General features: G+C 38.6%; 1 protein-coding gene across 2 annotated transcripts; it reads left to right on the top strand.

Annotated features, from left to right (window-relative positions):
- The first annotated feature begins 5,465 nt into the window (after positions 1-5,465).
- On the top strand, positions 5,466-21,515 carry MYOZ2 (myozenin 2). Of its 2 annotated transcripts, XM_059471391.1 has the most exons (6): positions 5,466-5,631; positions 6,179-6,282; positions 11,265-11,434; positions 12,847-12,976; positions 14,316-14,499; positions 21,087-21,515. In XM_059471391.1, the coding sequence occupies exons 2-6, from the start codon at positions 6,207-6,209 to the stop codon at positions 21,316-21,318; spliced, it is 792 nt and encodes a 263-aa protein (XP_059327374.1). In that variant the 5' UTR covers positions 5,466-5,631; positions 6,179-6,206; the 3' UTR covers positions 21,319-21,515. The 2 variants fall into 2 exon arrangements, with proteins under 2 accessions (XP_059327374.1, XP_059327375.1); XM_059471392.1 differs by lacking the exon at positions 5,466-5,631 and having other exon boundaries at positions 6,185-6,282; positions 11,294-11,434.
- Positions 21,516-21,834: the final 319 nt, after the last annotated feature.

The following is a 21,834-nucleotide window of genomic DNA, read 5'->3' as shown; positions in this document are numbered from 1 at the left end:
AAATACTCTTATTTCTGTTCAAATTTGTTTCTAGCTCTACAAACTTTTATTTGCTCTTTCAGGTTACTTTTCTGTTGAACATGCTTCAATTAGTCCAGTCTTGCTTTGGAGCTGTAACCCCCAGTGATCAGTAGACCAAACACACACAAAATTGAACCGGTAGGATCAGGAGCTTATTTATTTTTAAACCAAAAATTATTTTCCCTCACCCCCAGTATTCTCAGCTTTGTTTACCAGTGTTTACCACTTTAAGGCTGATTTTAAGTGGCGGCATTTTACTCTCCTGTTTGTTTATTTTGAGGAGTTCACACTGTCTTGACTTAAAAACAAACATATGAACTACACACCACATATGAAGGAACTCACCCTGCTCATAACAAAAGTCTCTTGTCCTCTCTGAATTAGTTTCAAACTACTTAGATTATAGAAGTTAGATCAGCAAGATACTTGCATCATGTGTAGTGCCAGCATCACAAGCCAAGCTGGTAGCTGTCTTAACAGAGAGAAAAGAATTCAATGCATATGAAGGCAGCAAGTTTGGCTTTTTTCTGAGTAAGGAACAGCAATGCTGTTAAGATGTCAGAATTTAATATAAAATTTTAAGGCTTTTTTGCTTTGTTTGTTTATTTCCAGCTCCTGCATTCATAAGAACTTGAGCCTTCCAATAATTTCTTTTCAGAAAATTGAAAAGATGTCTGAAACACACGCCAGACAAAAGTTACTATGTACTTCCCCCACAATGCAGTTAAAACCACCCATTCTTTATAAACCTTTGTCCAGAAGATAGTTCTTAATTCTGAATGGCTTGGTTCTGAATTTTTTGTCAATACCAAGTTAGGAAAATAAGTATGAAACTAATCCACGGATCTGATAGTATCAGTGGAGCTCATTTTAAAAATCAGATATACAGCAAGATTTGCCTTGGATCTGCATCTTCAAGTACTTTTAAAAATATTCTTCATACTTTAACCATTATGACATGTATTTTGGACTAAAATTTCCCCCTTCACCTTCAAAAACAAAACCCCCCAAGATACTCTCCCAGTTTGACGTTTGGCACTCCACAGCAAACAGAAGAAGTTCAACAACTTGGCAGAATAGTCAGTCTTTTCTTTGAACTCCTATTTCATTTGGAATGTTTCCTTTTAAAATCACAGCACCACATCAAAAATAACAAAATAAAATTCTCAGGTATCCAAATCCTGTGGTGAAGGCATCTAAATAGATTGTTTAAGTATGGAGACAGAATTTGGAATTGAATGCAGTATGAGAAGGGTTTATCTCTAAAAAAACATGAACCTGCCAGAAAGATGTGCATGCCCTGCAGTATTTAAGAAGAAAGGATCTTTTTAGAGCCCCTTACTCAAGCACTCTCCATGCTGGTGACACAATGTCAGACTGCAATGTTGATGCAAGCAGGGAGAAGACTTGTATCCTTTTGATGGAAGAATTAAACAACCCCAAAGAGTATGTCAGGCTCACAGTGAGGTGGACCACCCACAGAAATGAAGGAGTTTTCAATCAGTGACCATCAGAACATGCACATACTGAAATAAAGCTCCCTGGCCAGCTGCTGGCTCTGATTAAGTCTTTGACAGCACAGGCTGCTGCTTGTGGCCTGAGCCCTGGGGATTAAATCAGGCTGTCGGCTTTATGTTTTCTTAAAATGCCTATTTCAACTGGGAATGAAGCATGAAAGTGCAGACAACTGGAAGTGATGAACCTTGAGGAGTCCCCCCATATCTGCTGTCCTCGTAGGCTGGATTACAGCCATGCCACAGCAGCAGCCCAGCCCCAGGCTGCTGGGGCAGGTTTCCCACTTTCAGGGAGAGTAGAGGCACAGGATTTTTGCCTCCAAAAATGAAGCTCCATCCCCACCTCTGCACAGAAAATGTATTTCTCATTTGTCTGTACTAAATGCAGAAAGATCCCACAGCATGGAAAAAATGCCACTGAAGAAATTCTCCTATTTTTCACAGATTATTTAACTTCAGTCAAACACAGAGCACAGTCTCTAATGAGTTGTACCTATTGAACCATGAATTTCAGTGAGAAGTATTATTTAACAGCTAAGATAATTAAACCAGCCTGACAGCCTGTGAGCAAGGGCAATATTAATCTGTCATCCTCCTTTAGGCCTTCTTCTGTTACAGACAATGCAGGTAAAACAAGGGGACTTTTTCTCAGGCTTTTATGTGAATTGTTACTGAGCCTGATGTGGCAAATGTAAATTCTACAAAATAAACCTTCCCATTTGTTTTAAAAAAACTTGAGGATAATGAGATTACTAAATCATAGAATGCCTTCCTATGAATTCCAGATAAAAAAATTATATTGTCTGGATCCTGAACAGAAAGACAACAATAACAATATTTTTAAAAGCCTATCAAATTATTGATTATATCTTATTGAATACATCAATACCTCATATCTTTAGTTAGTCTGCTCAATGTAGCTACAGAAAAAGTACCAATGAAGCATGTAATTGAAATTAAAATACTTCATTCTTCATCTGAAAAAAAAATCCCTAAGCAAAAAATCAAACTGGACTTATTTTTTAAAAATGCTTTTCCCACAATTTTCATAGGCAGAGAAGGATATTCAGATAACTCTGTAATGGGCGTTTTTTTGACTCCAATATTTTTGAATTTAGAAGTGGAAATAGGGAACCCTGTACTGCCTCAGTCAGACTGCAAGATGCATTTCATGAAAATTTATGACAGCAGAGCACTCGGTCTCATTTGCAACACATGTAGGAGGCCTAGTTTCAGAATTCAAGTAAAAAGAAGATTACAAGCACACTTAGATCTATGGGGGCCAGTTTCATTTGAAAAAAGCAACTGTTGGCAGTTTATCTCAAAAAAAAAAGGACCAGTTTAATTTTTAAAAGCAATAGTTGGCACTTTATGCCTACGTGGCTCCAACCAGGTATTTTACAATAAGGTAGACCTGTAAATCGCTGTCTGAAGCACAGATGGACACAGAATATAGAAACATCAGCTTCATCATTAATTGAACAGCAACTTTGCCATTGTTTAGTAATTATAGCCCTCTTTTTACAAACAGATATTGCTCATATTGTGGATTATACACTACAGATACATGAACAGCCCGAGGAGTTCGTTGCTTTAAATTCACGGCATGAAGTGGCAGTCACAGCCTCATGTTGAATTTAAGTACCTGTTAAGAACTGGGGCTTTATTCAGCATTTAAATTGTCTCTGTGGAGATGAGAGAAGAGGCAAAGGATGGAAAAGGAGAGAAAATGAGGGAGAGATAGTTCAGGCTTTTTCCACTTGCCAGCCCAGGTGTCCTTTCTGGTCAATTATGCAATTTAGAGGAAGCAGTGTGGTGCGAAAGAACCCACAAAGTGTCAGAAAAGACCAGACCCAAAGGAAAAGTCTTTTAGTCACATAAAAGCAATTTAACCAAGTCTTACTTGGTTAAATAAAAATGCCCTAAATGAAGAAGATAGGAAAATATTGCCTCTGTTACCAGGCTGACTAAACATCCTAGTTTGCCACTAATAAAATAGTTCTTCTCATTGACATGCAGGGTTTAATTTTTAAGATGATGTCACATGGCACTGTAATTCTTTCACCTTATGGCACTGTAATTCTTTCACCTTCCTTAGCTTTTACTAATAATTATCAACATTTTACTAGTCACAATTCTATATGAAAGATGTTTCAGTAACTTGGTGTATTTTATGGTGTCCTGACCCTCTTTGAGCATTATAAAAGACAGCAGCATTGAACAGGATCAATTCTAGTTTTGCAGTCATGACAGATAGACATTCTTTATTTCAGCTGCAATGACATGCTTATTTCTACTTTCTATTTCAAAATCTTCACACACTACTAAGTAGTGAATTAAATTCTAGGATAGTCACGCTACAAAGTTTTTTTTAATGCTCAGTTTCAAAACAATAACATTTATGTATTTTTATTGTATTAAATAATTGGTTAATGGGAATTGGAACAGACTAAACACGAGACTATACCATTTGGGATGTCTCTTGATATTTCCTCCTGGATTAAGCATTTAAGTCAGTGCCAATCAGATGAATGCCCACTTTATAATTGCTTTTGGATATGGCTTTACTGAATGGCATTTGATTTCCACCCCCCCCCCCCCCCCAATTCATCAGGCTAGTTTAACATTAAATTTCTGCCCTTCAGTGTTATTTGGCAGGCTGGTAATGAACCACTGAGACTATTCAAAGTTGTTAGTTGAATAGGTAAGATTCAACCAAGACTTGGTTGACCATGGTTGTTAGTACTGTTAAAAGTGTCTGATCCAGGCACAAAAGCTTGAAAAAAATCACCAATCAGCCATAACAGCAGGTCAGTTCTGATGGTGAGGATTAAAATGAACATTTCTTTTGGGCAGAGATGGCCAGGATCTCAGAAATATGTTTTGCAAAGCTAAGCAAAGGGAATAGAAAACTTGAGGGAAAAACAATGCAGTTTTTCAGTTGGACAGGCAGATTTTCAGGACATTGGATCAGTCACATAAATATTATCTACCTCAAAGTGCTTCTTGCTGGAAAAGGTCTGCAGGTTGTGTTGGTTTATTTTATTACTCTCCAGATTCCCTTTAAAGTCAGAATACGTGCAATTTTCTGATCAATCCTCCAAGACAAATTAGATCATAATTTTCCATTTTCCATAATTTTCCATTGTAAAAAGGAACTTCCTAGAACTCAAAATCCAAATCAGAAACAGAAGAACTTCACCTTGTTTTTGCTGCCCCAAAATTCATCTATCTGCATTCAGACAGGAGGGCAAGGGAGGAATATTCTCTTCTGCTGCTGTTTAATTCTGTCCAAAGTTGGTTGCTGTCTGGAAATATCTGTGCACTACAAATCACACATTTCTTTGATAAACTGACACAACACTATCCTGGAATGCTGGATATTAGTGAGCTTCAAATTGCTGAAGGCTTTTTATCCCCAGTGCTCAAAGAAAGTGAAGGGATTTTGAGTAACAGTTTGTAAGACGTGTGCTTGTGGAGCAATTACTCCCTAGCACGTATCAGGCTGTAGAAAATCTCATTTCTTTTGCAGAGCAGCCTCTGTATATCAGCCATCTGCCACTGACTTTAGCCATCAGCCCCTACAGGAGCAGGGTTTCATCTTTCACTGAAGGATTAGCCCATGCCATTCTCATCTGCTATAGTCTTGCCTATCTATACACTTAACACCTTCTTTTTAAATGTCTCCTTCCTAATTATAACATGCAGATTATAATTCTCTGGGGTGAAGAGAAGATGAGGAGATGATCTGTACATCAGGGGGGGCATTCCACCAAATTTTCAATAAGCTCTGAAAGGGACATAACCTCTCTTTGTTGTGGGTGCAGTCGAATCTTTTCTGTTCTCCTCTTTTGCCAGGAAGATATGAGTGGCTGGAGTGTTTGGTTCTATATATAACTGGTTGATGTCAGCTGGATGCCAACCCCTTTGGAGAGGATCAGCCCCCCAGTTTGTCTCAGTTCTAGGTACCATGCAGATCCCAGCACAAGGGTACAAACCATCCAGGACCAGGCAGGTCATCCCCATGCATAACTAACTTCTGAAGCCTCAGCTAAAGGGTTGACATCGCTTTTTATCTGCACAACAAAACAGTAGGGTAAGTGTATTGTTTCCTGAAATGTTTTGACATTGTCTGTCCTACAAACTGTCATATACAAGACATTTATGTAACCTCTTGACTCTGAAACTTAACAGATGTTTATATTTTTACTTAGTCAGAAATGCACCTTCTTTAAAGATGCCAGAAGAACTAGTTTCATTCCTCAGATTCTTTATTAGATTAAGAAATTTCAAAATGTAACATTTCTGCAAACATAAACCAAGATGTAAATTAAAATTAGTTAGGAATTTACATCTTGAGGTATAGCAAGTAGATGTGAGAAGGCCTATACCACTGACACTGATTTTTGCTGAAGAATTTATGTAACCAACTCAAAGTCCATTCCTATGAATCTTCTATCCATCAAAACATGTCCTAACATCTGTCTGTAAGCAAGAACTGCCAGTGCATTTTGCAGTGCAGTATTTCTCAGGCAGAAACCCCTGACTTCACTGTTCAGCCATTCTAAACAGGCTATTGGAAATGAAAGTTGGCCAAACTGTGTGCGCTGGCTCAACAATAAAAATGTGTTGGTTTTTTGCAGCAAGGAAAAGTCGTATCAGAAAATCACAATGTTATCAGATTCTGCCCTGGCCAAAGAGAGGAAAGAGCAAGCATCAGCCATTATGGATGAAATACACAGAAATGGTATAGCACTGAACCCAGTTTACTGCATATGCAATGTCCTCTAGCCCTCCCTAATACATTTTTTTTTAATCACAGTGTTTAACTCTCTTACAGCTTTGTCTCTGGGTGTTTTGCCATAAATAATCTTGTGGGAGTATCATGCTGCCTATGGTAACTAATCCTTTTGTAGTTGCCTCTTTTCATTTGAAAGCTATTTTCAGATGAACAACTGCTGTGGAGGAATGAAGTAATCTAACAGCTGATGTACATTCTGCTAGGATAGCCTTTCAGAACATTATTTGGGGTTAATAACATGACTTCATTCCACATTAAAAGGCTATCATCTAAGAAACATAATGATCTGTACCCTCTTGGTTTGTTAGGTTCTTTTGCTCTGTTTCACTCTGCTTTTTATATAATTGATAAGAAAATTTGAAACAAATGTTCACATCTCTATTCCTCTCAGATCTTGTCTTTGTAACTAACACATTTTACTAGCATTTGGCATTCTCTCTAATGCACAGCCACCAAATAATCTTATTTGACAGAAATTTTACTTCTCTGTAGTGGCACTGATGGAAATGCAGACAATTTTTGGAAGGTTGTTTGATTTTCTGAAAAGGTTTGTGAAGTTATGCTTCTAGCATGACACCTTAAGAAGCAATTAACTCCAGTGGGAATACAAACCTGCTTGGCTTTCATTAGGCATGTGCTGGATGCTTTTGGAGAGCCTTCCAATCCTGCTCATGAAGCCTGTTTTACTATTTACATAAAAGATCAATTTTCTAAAAGTGATAAGCACCCCTCAAGCCTAGCTGCAACCATAGAGAGCTGCAGAGAATTTATGAAAGTTATACCACTTTCATGGGATGAAATATCAAACATGGAATTCCAGTTTAGAAAATCTTTCCAGTGGGCTTTTGTTTCTAAAAATTTGTGGATGGTTTCTGCACTCACTTGATGACCACTGTGATTACATGAAGGGTAGGGCGAGGGACTTAAGAATTTTTAGAACACGAAGCTACTTGCCTGGTCCTACCCCTTCTGATATTTCCAGAGGTTTTTTCCTGAAGTTTCTATTCCTAAACAAATACCTCTTTCCTGTGTCAATTCTCCACTGAACATGCACTCAAATCTGAAAGCCAGTCTGTCCTTCCAGATTTCATTACAACCCCCTTTTTTTTTTTTTTGGTATTGTAAACCCAAGCACTACATGTGCCTGAAATAGCCTGTAAGCTCTTCAGGGCAAAAGGAAAAAAAAGTCTTTCATATGTTTGTTTGGAACCAGGCATTTCACATGGTAAATGTTGCTACTATTCATAGCAATAGTAATAAATGTAGCATACAGCCCTTGAAATCATTGGTGTATTTGGATAATCTGTGCTGATGCTTAACATTTGCCTCACATAATCTTCCCTTTTATTATTTACGTATTATCAGATTTGCTGTCAAGATTCATACTCATAGTTATGGCAGCTTATCCTGCAAGATACGCTGTGATATGTGGCCACTGAAGGCAATTCTAACTCTTAGTAAAATTCTATTTTTACCTCTTCTTCGGGTGCTTGAGATATTTATATGTTAACAGAAAATGAAAGTCCATGAATTGGGTGTGATAAGAGACTGAAATTTAGAACTGTACAAGTTCAGTGAAGCCAGATAGAAAAGAGAAAGATAACCAAAGCTGTGGTGACACAAAATTTAAGCCAGTTTTTTGGGACCAAATCTGAACAAGCCTTGGAAAAACCAAGGAGAAATACAGCATTTAATTGACTAGATTCAGCTTAACTAATTTTTGACATTTTGTATTGCTCTGAATTGTTAATTCAATGAGCTTAATTTGAGATCTAGAAGGTGAACTGCTGTGTCTCTGGGCTTGGAATCACTACTCCTAATGACAGTCCTGCAGCTGGTGATTACATCAAAACTAAATGTACAGCTCCAGCCAGTCTCCCAGCCCTGTGAAACTCTCCACTGACAGCACAGGCACACAATAACAGAAGGCTCTGTACCATAAACCCTAGCACCTTGGAATGGTGTAAGCGTTCCTACTCCACTTTTATTTCAGACCCTTTTTATTATAACGCTTTCAGGTAAACTGTGACTCTCCACCTCCTTATTAAAAGACATTCATAGCAGAAAGAGTTGGTGGTAGACTCCAAAACCAGCCAAGATTTTTGCCAGTGTCTGAAATCACCACTCTCTGGGCAAGACTGGTGAAGACTGAAAGTCCACCTCTGCTGTTGGCTTGTGGGACATGACCTATTTTTTAGAGAAAGTGGACACACCATAAAATGCTGTAGGAATAGACACCAACTTTAAACCTTCTTACAGTCTCAAAGAGAAACTGCATGAGTAAATCAGTGGGTGCATACAGCGACTTCCTCAAGCCCAGGGTTTGTCACTGGCAGACTTGGACCAATAAGAACATTTCTAAGACTACTTGGATGCACATAAATACATATGTTTAAGGAAGCCCTTGGAGTTCACCACTTATATCCCACATGGAGTTCTATACTATTTCTTAAATGCTTTCTACAGTATCTATGTGATTAACTGTCTTTCCTGATAGAGTTAAGAGACCTTATTTCTGATACTACAACAAATACACTTTCTAATATTTGTCATTAAAGTTTATAGGCCAGATCAAGGTATTTAGAAGATTGTAAACTGAAGGATTAAAGGAATATTAGGTAATGAATGTAGGAGAGACTATATAAATCATATTTAAATACAATCTGCTGTGATTTTAAGCACAGGACAAGAAGGACTTGGCAGGAGCAAATTGAAGAAATGAAGGTAAAAGGTTAAGATTAAACTATGAATTAAACTTTCAATATTATTTTTCAATGTCCATCTAAGACATTAATGTTCTCTTTCCATCACCCCCTAAATGTCCTCCTTCTCTCATTCTCTATCACCTTATCTGCACTGACACTGAAACTATCCCTAGACACGTCATAAAGCTAGACAGATGATTAGATTTTAGTTGGCCAGGAATTCAAATGAACTTTACACTTATGATTTTGGGATGCTGCCTGGATACACAAGAGTACACAACTGTGGGTTACAAAGTAGCTTGGAGCCTTCAGTTAACATTAACAAGAACAGTGTGTATGTAAGGGAACAGCAAGGCCCAAAATAGATAACACCCAGAGTGTCCCAGAAGAATCCCAAGTGCTTTGGACAGAGCTCTGCAGCTGCCTTGGCTCCCTGGTCTCTGAGGATGTTCAAGCTCCCCATTCTGTGTACAAACAAAAGCTTTTCTATGCCAAAGTGTTGCTGAATTGTGGGGTCAATTTCTTTCTTCTTGCTAATATAAAACCATCCAGCAGTCTCTACCCCTGCTGTCATTTTGAGAAACGATAAAATCAAAATATGACTTAAGGTCTAAATTTCAGGCCAAGAGCCAATAACCAGTACAGTTATCTCCATGTCAGAGCCAAAATCCCACCACTATCAGCCACTGATAGGGATACACTGGGCAAGCTGAGTCATTTTCTCCCATGTTAAGAACGCTCTGTTTTGTAACTAGCTCTTGAATAACAGGAGGTTGTTAGGATTCTTTGCACACATCATTTTTAAAGCAGAAGTGCACAGTCCAGCTCATGATCCAGTTAACTTGCTCTCGTTCCACTGAAATCCACTGCAAGCGTTCAGTTGAAATTGGTATGGACAGAAATGGATCAACAGGGGTGCACTCCAGGGCCCATCTACTTGTTTGATTTACTATGTGGAAAACTCTTGTCCATCCACCTTCAGCTAAATATTTAATATATTTGTCTCCATTAAGTTTTCCTAAATGTCAGCACATCACATTGTTTTTCCAACATAAAGTTACTAGGAGACACATGCCAGGCTGAACATGCCATTTACTAAAAACAAAATCCTTCATATGCAATATTGACTTTGGCATTAGGCACCTTCTGCAGCTAATTAATTTGTAATGTTAATTTCAAACTCACCCTCCTGTCTGCTTACTCTGCTAACAGAATACATATTATGTATAATGTGTCCTCATTTCATTTTAATGTATTAAAATACATGTCAAAGTTCAGAATTTTAAATCCTGAAGACCATAAGAATATGTGAAACATAGAATGTCATTATTGTTATATTTCTTAAATTCTGCAATGCTGTAAGCAAAAATTAATAAATAGAAAATAGTTTATTCAGCATTTAGGTTTCTGTGTTCTAAAGTTGAAGTTTTGTCTCTAGGTTGAGGACATTCAGTGAGAGTTCAGTCACTAAGCAATAGCTTGCTCAGTGCCACCAGTGTCCCAGCTTTCAGAGCACCATCATGAACATGACCATAGGAATTCTGACATTCGGAATTCTCTGTTTACAGTCCTGATTGATCTCCCCTTTCCTTGCTTATGCATCTTCCTTTGCAAATTCCACAGGATGTGAATAAAGACATAGAAGAAATTTTCCCAAGTACTGAATAAAGAAATATGCATCCAGTATTTCAGTTTCCCCTTAAAGATAATAAAACCCAAAAAGTCCTAAATGAATCAATTTCTAGAAGTATGATGTAATTCTTTGTTAGGACTCATTTTCCACACCTTGAGCTTTATTTTGAAAGTCAGTCTAAAAATAGCTTTTAATAGGAACTGGTAGGTGTGTTTAAAGGGGATTATCTCTTATCTATCCAATGCAGGACACAGAAAGTTAACTGAAGGTTTGATGTGGGAACTTGGGATCAGAAGGAATTTTGTTCCCAGTTTTAGCAGAAGCCTGTTTTTGCTAGCCTGCTATTAATATAATGTGTAGGACACTATAGACCTGATCTAATTTGAGGTGCTTATCATCTTTTAGAATACAGGTTTATGGTGTTCAATAATCTCCTCCAAAATTTGGGAAGAAGGCTTAATTTCACCATGCGACACTGTGCTATGTGTTAACTAAGTATGCATGAGGAAGTTGCTGGATTTCAGGTGCAGAGCATGGAATATCAGACATTTAAGACAAACAGAGGTTTGTACTCACCCATGGCATTGCAGTCTCACCCACCCTGAACCTTGGGAAAAAGGTCAGCACACCCAGAGATATCATGGTGGAGGAGCTGTCGACGCTCAGTAACAGAGGGGCCAGGCTCTTCAAGCGCCGCCAGCGGAGATCTGACAAGTACACATATGAAAATTATCATTACGTGGCAAGCAAGCCTAGAAATGTGAGTATTTTGTAATGGCTTCTTGGTGATTCTACATCAGATTCCTTTGGTGCTCATGATATGCACTGTGTGTGATTTACTTTAGTTTCAGGAAAAATAAAAGCAATATCCTAGAATGAGGCTAAGAAGAAATGACGCAATTGTATTTTATTAAATGAGATCCTGTAGACATGAAAATAAATTTACATTTATTTTCATATGGTATGGCTATTTCCAATGTCTTTGATCACTTGCTCAACAGAAGTTAAATTACACTGGGATAAAATGAGATCCAGTTTGAGCTTTGATTAATCTGCCTTTTTAAAATAAATCAGCACAAAAGAAATCCCATATAAAAAATCTGAACAACTCCACTGAGCACCCAAGGCTATTATTAAACACTATAATTAAAAGCCCATCTATTAAACACTATCATGAAAAGCCCATCTATATCTAATACTATTGAGTATTAGAAGCTACACAGATAAATTCTGAGCACACCATCAATCTTGTCAGAATGCTGTATGCAATTCCATGATTTTGCTACAGTCTGACTGATCCATTTCCCTCTAGTCCATTTTTTCCCCCCAAAACCACAGAGTACAATTGGTTTACAGTCAGTATGACATTCCAACACATGAAAAAACGATGCCTCTGGCTCCTGTTCCCTCCCCTAAGTGTCTATTTAGCACCGCTGGTGGTGTCTGCATCATCTTTAGGGTTCTGCCTGCCAAAGTTAATCTTTTTAACATATTTCAGGATGACTAGAAAACATTCTGCCTTGATCTTTTTTTGTTGTTACTTCAAGTTTAAACAAGTATTATTTGTTTGCTTTCCTATTCAAGAAATTCTTACTCTAAACCAGTCTATATTTAAATTGCTTTTAGCCTATGTGTCATGGCTAAAATAAGATGCTGACTTCTTATGAGACTCTAATTCTATATTTATGCAACAATGATTAAGCCTTCAGATGTTTCCTTAGAACTGATATCCCAATAGGAGGGTGGAAAATAACAGCATATCATGAATCTCCAGAAAGTGACCTGCACTGAAGTTGTTATTTCTACTACAAATAAAGGAAAAGACAATCCCAAACAAAAGCAGTGCAACAAATGCAGCAAATTTTCAACTGATATGGGAAGAGATGCTTTGAAGGATCAAAGGGCTCAAACTTGCCAAATTTCTTGACCCTTTGGGTTGCGTGGGGGCTCTGTATGGCACAGAACAGCTTCTAGTGTCTAGTGACCAAAAAATGCTCATTTTTGGTTACTTGGACAACGTAAGTGTGAAGGGAATACCCTACCAAACAGCAGCACAGTGTGCTTTAGTATTGTGCACGCTGGAAATCAGATCTGGGCTGTAAATCAGCGCACTGGTGCAGCCTCCCAGAGAATGCCCTGCCTCAAACGTTATTTCTTCCTGTCTGAACACAGCGTGGAGAGCCCATGCAGAGTGTCAGAATGGATGGCCTCAGTGTGGAAGGAATGCCCCAGCACGCCCCAATGACACCTCCCAACACACCTGACCCCCGGAGCCCTCCACACCCTGACAACATCGCCCCAGGTAACACTGCACACACTGACTGCACTCAGCCCCATTGCACAGCAAATAAATGACCATTAAGGCAGTATCTTCAATTAGAAGATAATGGACTAATATTAAAATACACACATTTGAGTCAGGTAACTAATCAGAACTTCTCCCAGAAATTCTGGGATGCTCTTAGTTGCTTGTGTTCATTTTTAAAAGATCTGATATACCTTTTGTACTACTTCTCTCTAAACTGAAAACATAACAATATCAAGAGAGGTAGCTCCTATATGTACAGGTCTTAAAAACACTGAGAAAGAGATCCTTTGATTTAAAATCACATGAATATATTGATTTTTCTTTGTCAAACCATTGTTTCCAACATGCAACACTCTGCTCAACAGTCAGCAAGCTATCCATTGTAGTTTAATTATCCATAAATGTAAATCTGAAGCCACTAAATTTTGCTGGAACCATTTAGAGAGGAGTAACTTTGAAAGGAATTTGCCTCTGGCTGCATAAACTGTTCTTTTTTAAATCCTTAACTGTGAGGGTACTGTTTGCTTTATTTAAAGGAGTGAGTTACAAGAAGGCCTTATTCTGTATTCTTTAAAGACTAGAGAAGGCTAATTTGTTTTAATTAATTTATTCAGTGATATAGCCCTTCTTCCTGTTTATGAATTATCCATGAGCAGACCGTGGTTTTTACAAATTCATTCTTTGTTCAGAATTACTCAATGCATGTTTTGTGCAGACCTTTTCCAGTCCATGTAAACTAGGTCAGTCTTGCTCTGCTGGTGTCTGCTGAGGCTCTGTGCATCCTTTGGCCAAACACAATGCAAACAGAGGTAATTTCCATTGCTAAGACATGACAGAAATCTTCAAGCCTTTCTTTAGGCAAAAAAGGTCTGGTCAGAGTAGGTATTAAGCCATGGGGAGGTTTAAGCTTATAGAATGAAACAGCATTCATTTAGAGACCTAGATGTACTTGTGGAAAATTTCACTCAAAGAGGTAGAATTATCTTACTTTTAATCAACATTCTGCTTTTAAAATCTTTTTGTTAATTTAGCCTAAGGACTCTCCGGTTTCAAACAAATGCTTACAATAGAAGCAAATTTATAAAAAAGACCAAAATAAACTCAGCCTCAAAAGAAGTTGGAATACTTTGGAGGAATTATCTGTCTAAAAAGCTACAAATTTGCCCTGCCTGGTCTCTATTTCTGTGTAGCTCCAGCCTGGTGACTTGGCCCAACTGTTCATTTTAACTCACTGAGAAGTTCTGCTGTGTTAGTTCCTGCTTGCACAGGATGGTGCAAGGAAGCAGAAAACACAAAGAATCATTATAATCATTTTACCTTGACCACATTGCAGGATATTCTGGACCACTGAAAGAAATTCCTCCTGAAAAGTTCAACACTACAGCTGTGCCAAAGTATTACCAGTCTCCCTGGATAGAAGCCATTAGAGATGATCCAGAACTACTGGAAGCTTTATATCCTAAACTTTTTGCACCTGAAGCAAAGCCAGAACTGCCTGACTACAGGAGCTTTAACAGGTAATCCTAAATAAACACGGAATTTCACTGACCAGAGGAAAATTACTATGAAATAAAATATTTCCACCAGCTTTAAAAACCCTACCAGCGATGTTTGCAAGTGTATGCATAAACATGAACACACACAGAGATTGCAAGTGCTAAACAAGAGCATTAAGGAGCAAATTAGTCTATCTCTAAAGTATGGGCCCAAATTCAAACGCTAGAACTAGGAACACAAGATAAATTGCTGAAAATATTGAAAGAAAGACAGTATCAGAATCCAGTGCCCAGAGAAGCTGGGGATGCCCATTGCTGGAGGTGTTCAAGGCCAGGCTGCATGGAGTTCTCAGCAACCTGGTCTAGGGCAAGGTCCCCCTGCCCATGACAGTGGGTTGGAACTAAATCATCTTTGAGGGCCCTTCCAACCCAAACCACTCTATGATTCTGTGATTCAGTGTACTCAATAAATGGGAAATATGAGCTTCAAATTCCTTTCAGGGTGCCTGTTGTTGACTTCAGTAAGTGTAGTATTGTCACATGTCTCAGTCAGAACTTTGTTTCCAAGTTGTCTAATGCAAAGTACTCTTCTTCCATTTCTTTTTTTAATACAACTCACATGGCTTTGTCTTAGGCAACGATGGTGCAATGAACTTTATCCCACAACCAATCCCTCACACTAAATAACTAGAAGATTTCTCTGTTATTGTAGTATAACATTTCTTATATATTTGACAACAAACTAACAGCTTAAACATTGTTTTACTTACAGAGTAACTAGTGTATCATGGCTTTCAGTAGAACTGGATATATGGACAACACCGGGTTTTTAAAGCTTGAAAGCAAATTCTTACTCATGCCTTTTGCTTTCTTTCATTCCATTTACACTACTTTTATTTATTGAAGTAATGGACAACCCTGCTGAGTTTCAGACAGCTGAGCCAAACCAAAACCCCTCCTCAGAAGGCCTGACGGCAATCTTTTGAAAAACAAAACTGGTCACAGCAATACATGTTGTTATTATATTGCAAGAGTTCTATTGTCATTACAAATGTTCCACATTGCTAGAGTTTTGTGCCTCCTTGATGTTTCTCATATGCAGCCCCTCTAAGCACTGACTCTTCCCTCTCACAGCAACCACATAACTCCAGCTCCCCTGAGCCAACCAACCAACCAACCAACCCACTCTTTTATAGCACTCTTATTATCAGCCACAGCTGTGGCCTGTTAAAGTCAGGCCTGCTCCTAATCCTTAATAATTAACCCAGCTGCAACTCTTTCTATAATTACTTTCTATATACTACCTTTATGTAATTACATTCTATCCCCCTACAAATACAAACTTAAGAGAAATATGCCACAAACATCACTTGTGTTCCTGATGTTGATGTGGGCCCCAACTAGGAATGCAAAGACTAAAACACTGCACATTTCAGCATCAAAATTGGCACTGCAGACACTGCATTAGCTTTGATTTCCTAGCAGCAATATACATTGCCATGTTAATGACTGAGTCTGTGCGGCACACTCTCCTCAGCAGACAAAACAGCAAATGCAAGCCAGAGAAGTGCCACAGCTGCCAACATCAGAACAGTAACAGCACAGTTCATGTACTGTGCTTATTGTAACCTAAAAAAAAAAAAAAAAAAAAAAAAAAAAAAAAAAAAAAATTAAAAAAAAAAGAGCCCAAGGAAAAATGCTAAAGATACAAATGCATGCATAAAGACAGAATCAGTTCTCCCTCTCATAAGAGGTGCTAGTCATTATTGTGAAGGACAGCATCAGACAGGGCACAGAGACTCCATTACCAGGGAGGATATCTGTCTTGAGATGGTGTCTGATGGCTTCTTTGTGGATTTTAAGGCTGTCTCTGTGGCCCTGTGTTCTGTTAGCTGCCCTCTTCACAACACTAACTATTTGGATTTCTTTCTATGTGGAGTTTCTCTGCGTATGACATGGCAGAGTGAGGCTCAGCAGTCTGAATTTCTTGAACATATGTGCATTTTTATAAGGGAAAAGTCAATACCCTCTCTTGTAACTGCCATAAAACCCTAAAATTTGGCACATAATCCAGATCCAGACTGTGAAACTGGTAAAGTTCAAACCAAAAAATATATAAGCATAGTCCATCACAACTCTTCTTTCCATGGAAAAAACCTGATATCCAATAGAAAAGGATGCCTGATAGCCCTAGAAAAGTTACATGCTACAGTCAGACTTATGTTTTCTAGCAGATTCAAAAAAAGTTTGAGTATTTGAAAAATTAAAATTCAAGATACTCGTCTCTTGGAGAGGATTTCACAGCCATGACTTCGATGTCTACACTCCTAAAAATGCACAGGAGAGTGATGATGGGATTTAAAACAGCACACTGCCATGCCATGCTATCCAGCAGAAGAAGACTACCTGGACTTCTGTGTCTGAATCCTATTAAGTCATTCTGTGCATCTAGGTCACAGCATCCTTGGCCTGCTTAATTGCAGTCTTGGAGAGCAAGCAAATTATAGTGTATTAAACAATTAAAGTGTGATATAATGGCACCATTTTGTTATCAGTGAGGGGATCTATCTAGGCTTTCCATCCTGCTTAATCAACCAGCAAAGCGCCATTGTGTTTGTTCTCCTGCAGAGCACTGCTACAGTCACCATTAGTCAGGAGGGGTGTGGTTCGCAGCAAGTGTGAGCCATAGGATTCCCAAGGGAAATGGGCCTGGGATCCCTCCCGGTTCATTCACTGGCGTCTGTTCAAGTGGCACTCAGACTTTTCAAATCATTTCAGGCTCCTTTCAGCTTTCCTTGTTACACAACAAACTGGAAAAGCAGCACAACCTGAGCAGGTGGGGAGGTCTGATGTGTTGGAAGTGAGGCACATGTTCACAGATAAAAGCACTTCAACACTAAACAGCATCCAGATTTTTTTCCCCACTGTCCAGCAGTGAAGAGGTGACTGTGGACCCTGCAGCAGTGCAATTTTTATAACACTAAGGAATTTCTAAAAACACATAAGGAATTTGTAGAGGTATTTTTTGGAGTCTAGTATTCATTTTAAGCTGCAGGGACCTTGCAGATCACTAGAGGAAGAGCTGTGGCAGGGAATGTCAGGAGGGATTGTGCTGGGAGGCAGGGCTGTCTGTGAGACTGGCAGAGGTGCTCTGACAGCATAGCACTGGGCAGAGGGGAGTGGGGCTCAGAGGGGCTCTGAACACACTGTGCACACCAGGCTACTCTTTCTCCCCCTCAGAGATAAAACCAATCTGTGCTAGCAGAGAAAAGCAGCAGAACAGACCATGCCATCTGGCTTCTCTTGGAGGTTCACTCCTATTTGGATTGAGGAAGCATTTGCTAGTGAAAAAATTTCTTGTCTCTTTTACCAGTACGGAAGCACCAAGTAATCAATCTGTGGGAAAGCAGCATGAATCTGCATTTGCTAAGGAGTTTATAATATTACTTAAATTAGTACCTTTATTCCATCTGCTTTCTTGGAGCTGGATAAAATGTCAAAGGTAGGATTATGAGTAACATCCAAAGCACCACATCTTACTCACATAGGACAAGCAAGTCAGACTAGTTCTGCCTCTCCTACCAGAAAAATTCTACTCAGCTTTCTCAATTCCCAAAGACTACTCTTTCAAAAGCACTACAGGAATTCAGTCCATCCAGACTGGGATCTGTTTTCATTGATTCACGGATCTTGAAGTCCATTATAAAGTACTAAGATCCAGAGTCTCCCAGGAATTCAAGGGATGTGATATTAGTGGGAGCTGGGTGCTTAGCCAGTTCCTTAGCACCCAAATACCTCTGTGAAATTAGCATTAGCTCTTGCACTAAGATCTCATGAAGCTCTGAGCATTTTGCAGGGTCAGATTCTTTCCTCCTACATCTCATTTTTTTGCAGAATTAATGATAAACAAAATGTTCTATGAATGATGATCCCATTTTAAAATGTGAAACTCATTTTTTTGTGATTATGTAACCAGAGGTGCTAATCTAATGCAGTTAAAACATTTCTTCAGACTTTCCCAAATCATTAGCTGCAAGCAGTCTCCTATGTTGAGACAATATAATATTCAATATGAAAGACTAAGGGTAAAAAATGAAAAAGAATTCCTGTTAAAATGACAGGTAAAACAAACATGATTGTATCTGCTATTCTTAAATCAAGCACCTACTTTTTAGGAATATGCAAAGTGAATATTAAACAATCTGTTACACTTCCTGGCACTATTTCCTATGGCTCTGAACCAGCATTTCCGCCCTTATGAGCAATGACTACTGGAATTTTTTAGGCATGAGATTTAGGCTTCTATACAATGAATCAGAGCTCAAGTAGCACAGCTGATGTGCACACAACAGAGGTCATTACAACACCAGGTTGTCAGACAAGTTATTGCTCACAAGACCATATTTACTGCTGTTGTAAAGGAAAATCAACATCTCTTAGCCAATTACTGTACTCTCCTTTCTGTCAATTGTCATGTGCCCCTGCCTATAAGGCAGGAATGCAGAATTCTCTGAGGCCAGACTTTGTATAGCAGCTATGGGGGAGGGTATTTTGCCACAAAAGATACTTGAATTTCCAAGGAAAGCCCTCCTGTTTCTGTTACATACAGGAATATGCTCTATATAAAACCCATAAATACTACAAAGAGGATGTTTTAAACAACAGAATTATTTTGCAAATTATAAAACTTACAATTCTGTTTATTTTGATTACCCTTTTAATACACACATCAGTGATAATTAACCATCACAACAATGTGAGAATGTGTATCGTAATTAGGGCAGCAATTACAACAATATTTATTATCCGGTGAGATGTAGATTGCTACATTCACTCTGTGCCAATTACCAAGCAATTATTTCAATCGGTATCACACAGGATCCAGGCTGACACTGTGACCTAGAAGACAGCTCCACAAGAAAAACTTGATACCACAGGCTCGATACCAACTTTGGATAAACAATTTCCATTGACCTCAAAAGAGTTTAATGCCTGAACTGGCTGCTGCTGCTGCAACACCTTGTCTTATCATCATTTGAGACATATTTTTAGAGCTTAATCTAAAGCAGTGTTCTTCTCTCAGTGAGGATGCATGCCCAGAGCTTGCATGATTTTTTATATCTCCCAGGATTGATGCTTTGGAGTTAACACCATCCCCTTCAACAAATGCTGCTCATACCAAAATGCAGTGAATCATCCATGTAATGAGAGAGCAGTACCATTTCTTTCATGTCACAAATTCATTTTTCTGAACTAATCTCTCCTTTTGTGCATGTACTTCATTCTTAGTACAAAACTTAGGGGGTTTATCCTGCTGAAAATCCTGAACAGATCTTCAAATGATCTCTTTTAGTTTCTGTTGGTATTAATTTCTCTGGGCTTCTGCTAAAATACCTGGAGCCACTGGAAGTATATTCCATCAGATCTGCTGTTCTGTACCACACACCAAATATACCAAGGCTGGTGAAATTCCATTTCAACAAAAATTCATTTTCCCATAAACATGCTATAACATGTTTGGTTTTTGCAGAAACCAGGTTCTCCTGTGCAATTTAAAAATCTGACACTCTTCACTGGCTAGAATATATCCCAGCAAAGCTGTGCAGCTGATCAAAATGCAGAGCACATACCATAGTCTGTTTGTCCAAAGGAGCCTGGAAGAAGTGACAGGAAAACTCAAGGGTTTTTTTTCAGTCTGAAACCTGTAAATACAGAAGATCAAGGAAGGTATTTGGAAATACTGTTGTTATAAAGTATTTGCAAATGCATTAACTGTCAACTCCAGTTTAGTATTCCTTATATTCCAGTTTCTCAGGCTTACTGCCTGGGGGGAAATCTACATTCAAATAACATGAAAAATACTGGCTGAACAGTGTTTCAATGTTTAGTTACATTAACATTTTCTTCAGAAACAAAGCTGGTGTATCAAGTCCTCACCCATCCCCTCCTTTTCAGAGCCTGGTGTCTGGCTGTTCCTTTCTGCTTCACTCATTAAGCTCCACTCCTCTTCACTTGTATTGCCACAATTGTTCGAGCATACTGATATAAACTAGATTGCTGAAATAATTTGGATTTTGAGTTGCTCCTCTGTTTTGAAGGGTATTTGTTTAACCCAGATGACAGAAGTGACCCAAGCTTACAGCACAACCCACATACATTCTAACTGGTACAACAATATGGTGCTGAAACACAGTGTAGTGGGAGGAACAAGCAGCTGAGGAGAGGAGAAAATGGGGTGAGAAGTTTCTGAACTAATTACTTGCTAGAGAGAATGTGTTGAGCTACAGTTTCAGACTTATCAACTTATCACCAACAAAATAAGTTTAGTAACCGTGACTCACCAATTACATGGTTTTCTTGTAACGTCTTTTTCTCTTGGCTTTTCCATCCGTTTGAATTTTTGAAAAGGCTGCAAGCTCTATCTAAGGGGAAATTAATCAGATCTTAAAGAGAATTTCCCAGAAAAACAAACAGAATGTTTTTTTTCCAAAGCTTGAAAATGTAAACAAGAAACTGGAACAAAAATTTGTTCTTTTCAGCTTCTGGGAGGCAAAGAAAACAAGTATCTTTAAAATCACATTTAACTTTTATTTCTTTGATATCTACAGAGTTGCCACTCCCTTTGGTGGTTTTGAGAGAGCATCAAAGCTGGTTAAATTCAAGGTACCAGATTATAATATGCTGATGCTAAACGATCCCAGATTCATGATCCTTGCAAACCCTCTTGCTGCCAGAAGATCCTTCAACAGGACTCCCAAAGGATGGACATCGGAGAATATCCCAGTCGTGTTCATTCAGCCTGCAGAATCCAACCCTGTTCCAGAAACAGAGGACCTGTGAGAGAGGCTGCACCCTACATGGTACAAAATGCTCAAAGCTGCACATCCATGTATTTTTGGTCCAAATATTACTAAAGGCTACTGATAAAATTTTTCCTTGGAAGCTGGAGTATAATTAATAACGCGGGATGCAGTGGCTCCTTTCTGGCACCCGGTTTCATCTGTAAACATGAGCTAAATAAAGTAACTTGGAAAATATGACAGTGATGTTTTCTATTTGTGTTTACATGTTCTTCTTTTACTTTCTGAAACATCTGTATGTCATTTAAGAGCAGGTGTACCACGAAAAAAGAAGTGACACTACTCTCAAGGGATTTGAAATGTACAGTAATTTAGGGAAAACAGCCAAGCAAACTCTGCACTCAACGCACCCCAAGTCCTGCATACTGTAGATAAACTCTAACAATTCAACCTTCCCAAAACCTGCCTTTGGCCCAAGGTAAGAATTGTGCTATTACTTCAGTGACAGCAGGTTCAGACCATTTTCCTCCTTTCTGACTCTTCCTCAGCAGTCATG

Source organism: Ammospiza nelsoni, chromosome 4, assembly GCF_027579445.1.
Source record: "Ammospiza nelsoni isolate bAmmNel1 chromosome 4, bAmmNel1.pri, whole genome shotgun sequence".
NCBI classification, from domain to species: Eukaryota; Metazoa; Chordata; class Aves; order Passeriformes; family Passerellidae; genus Ammospiza; species Ammospiza nelsoni.
The sequence above is the reverse complement of the archived record's forward strand: the minus strand, read 5'-3'. Positions and strand labels throughout refer to the sequence as shown.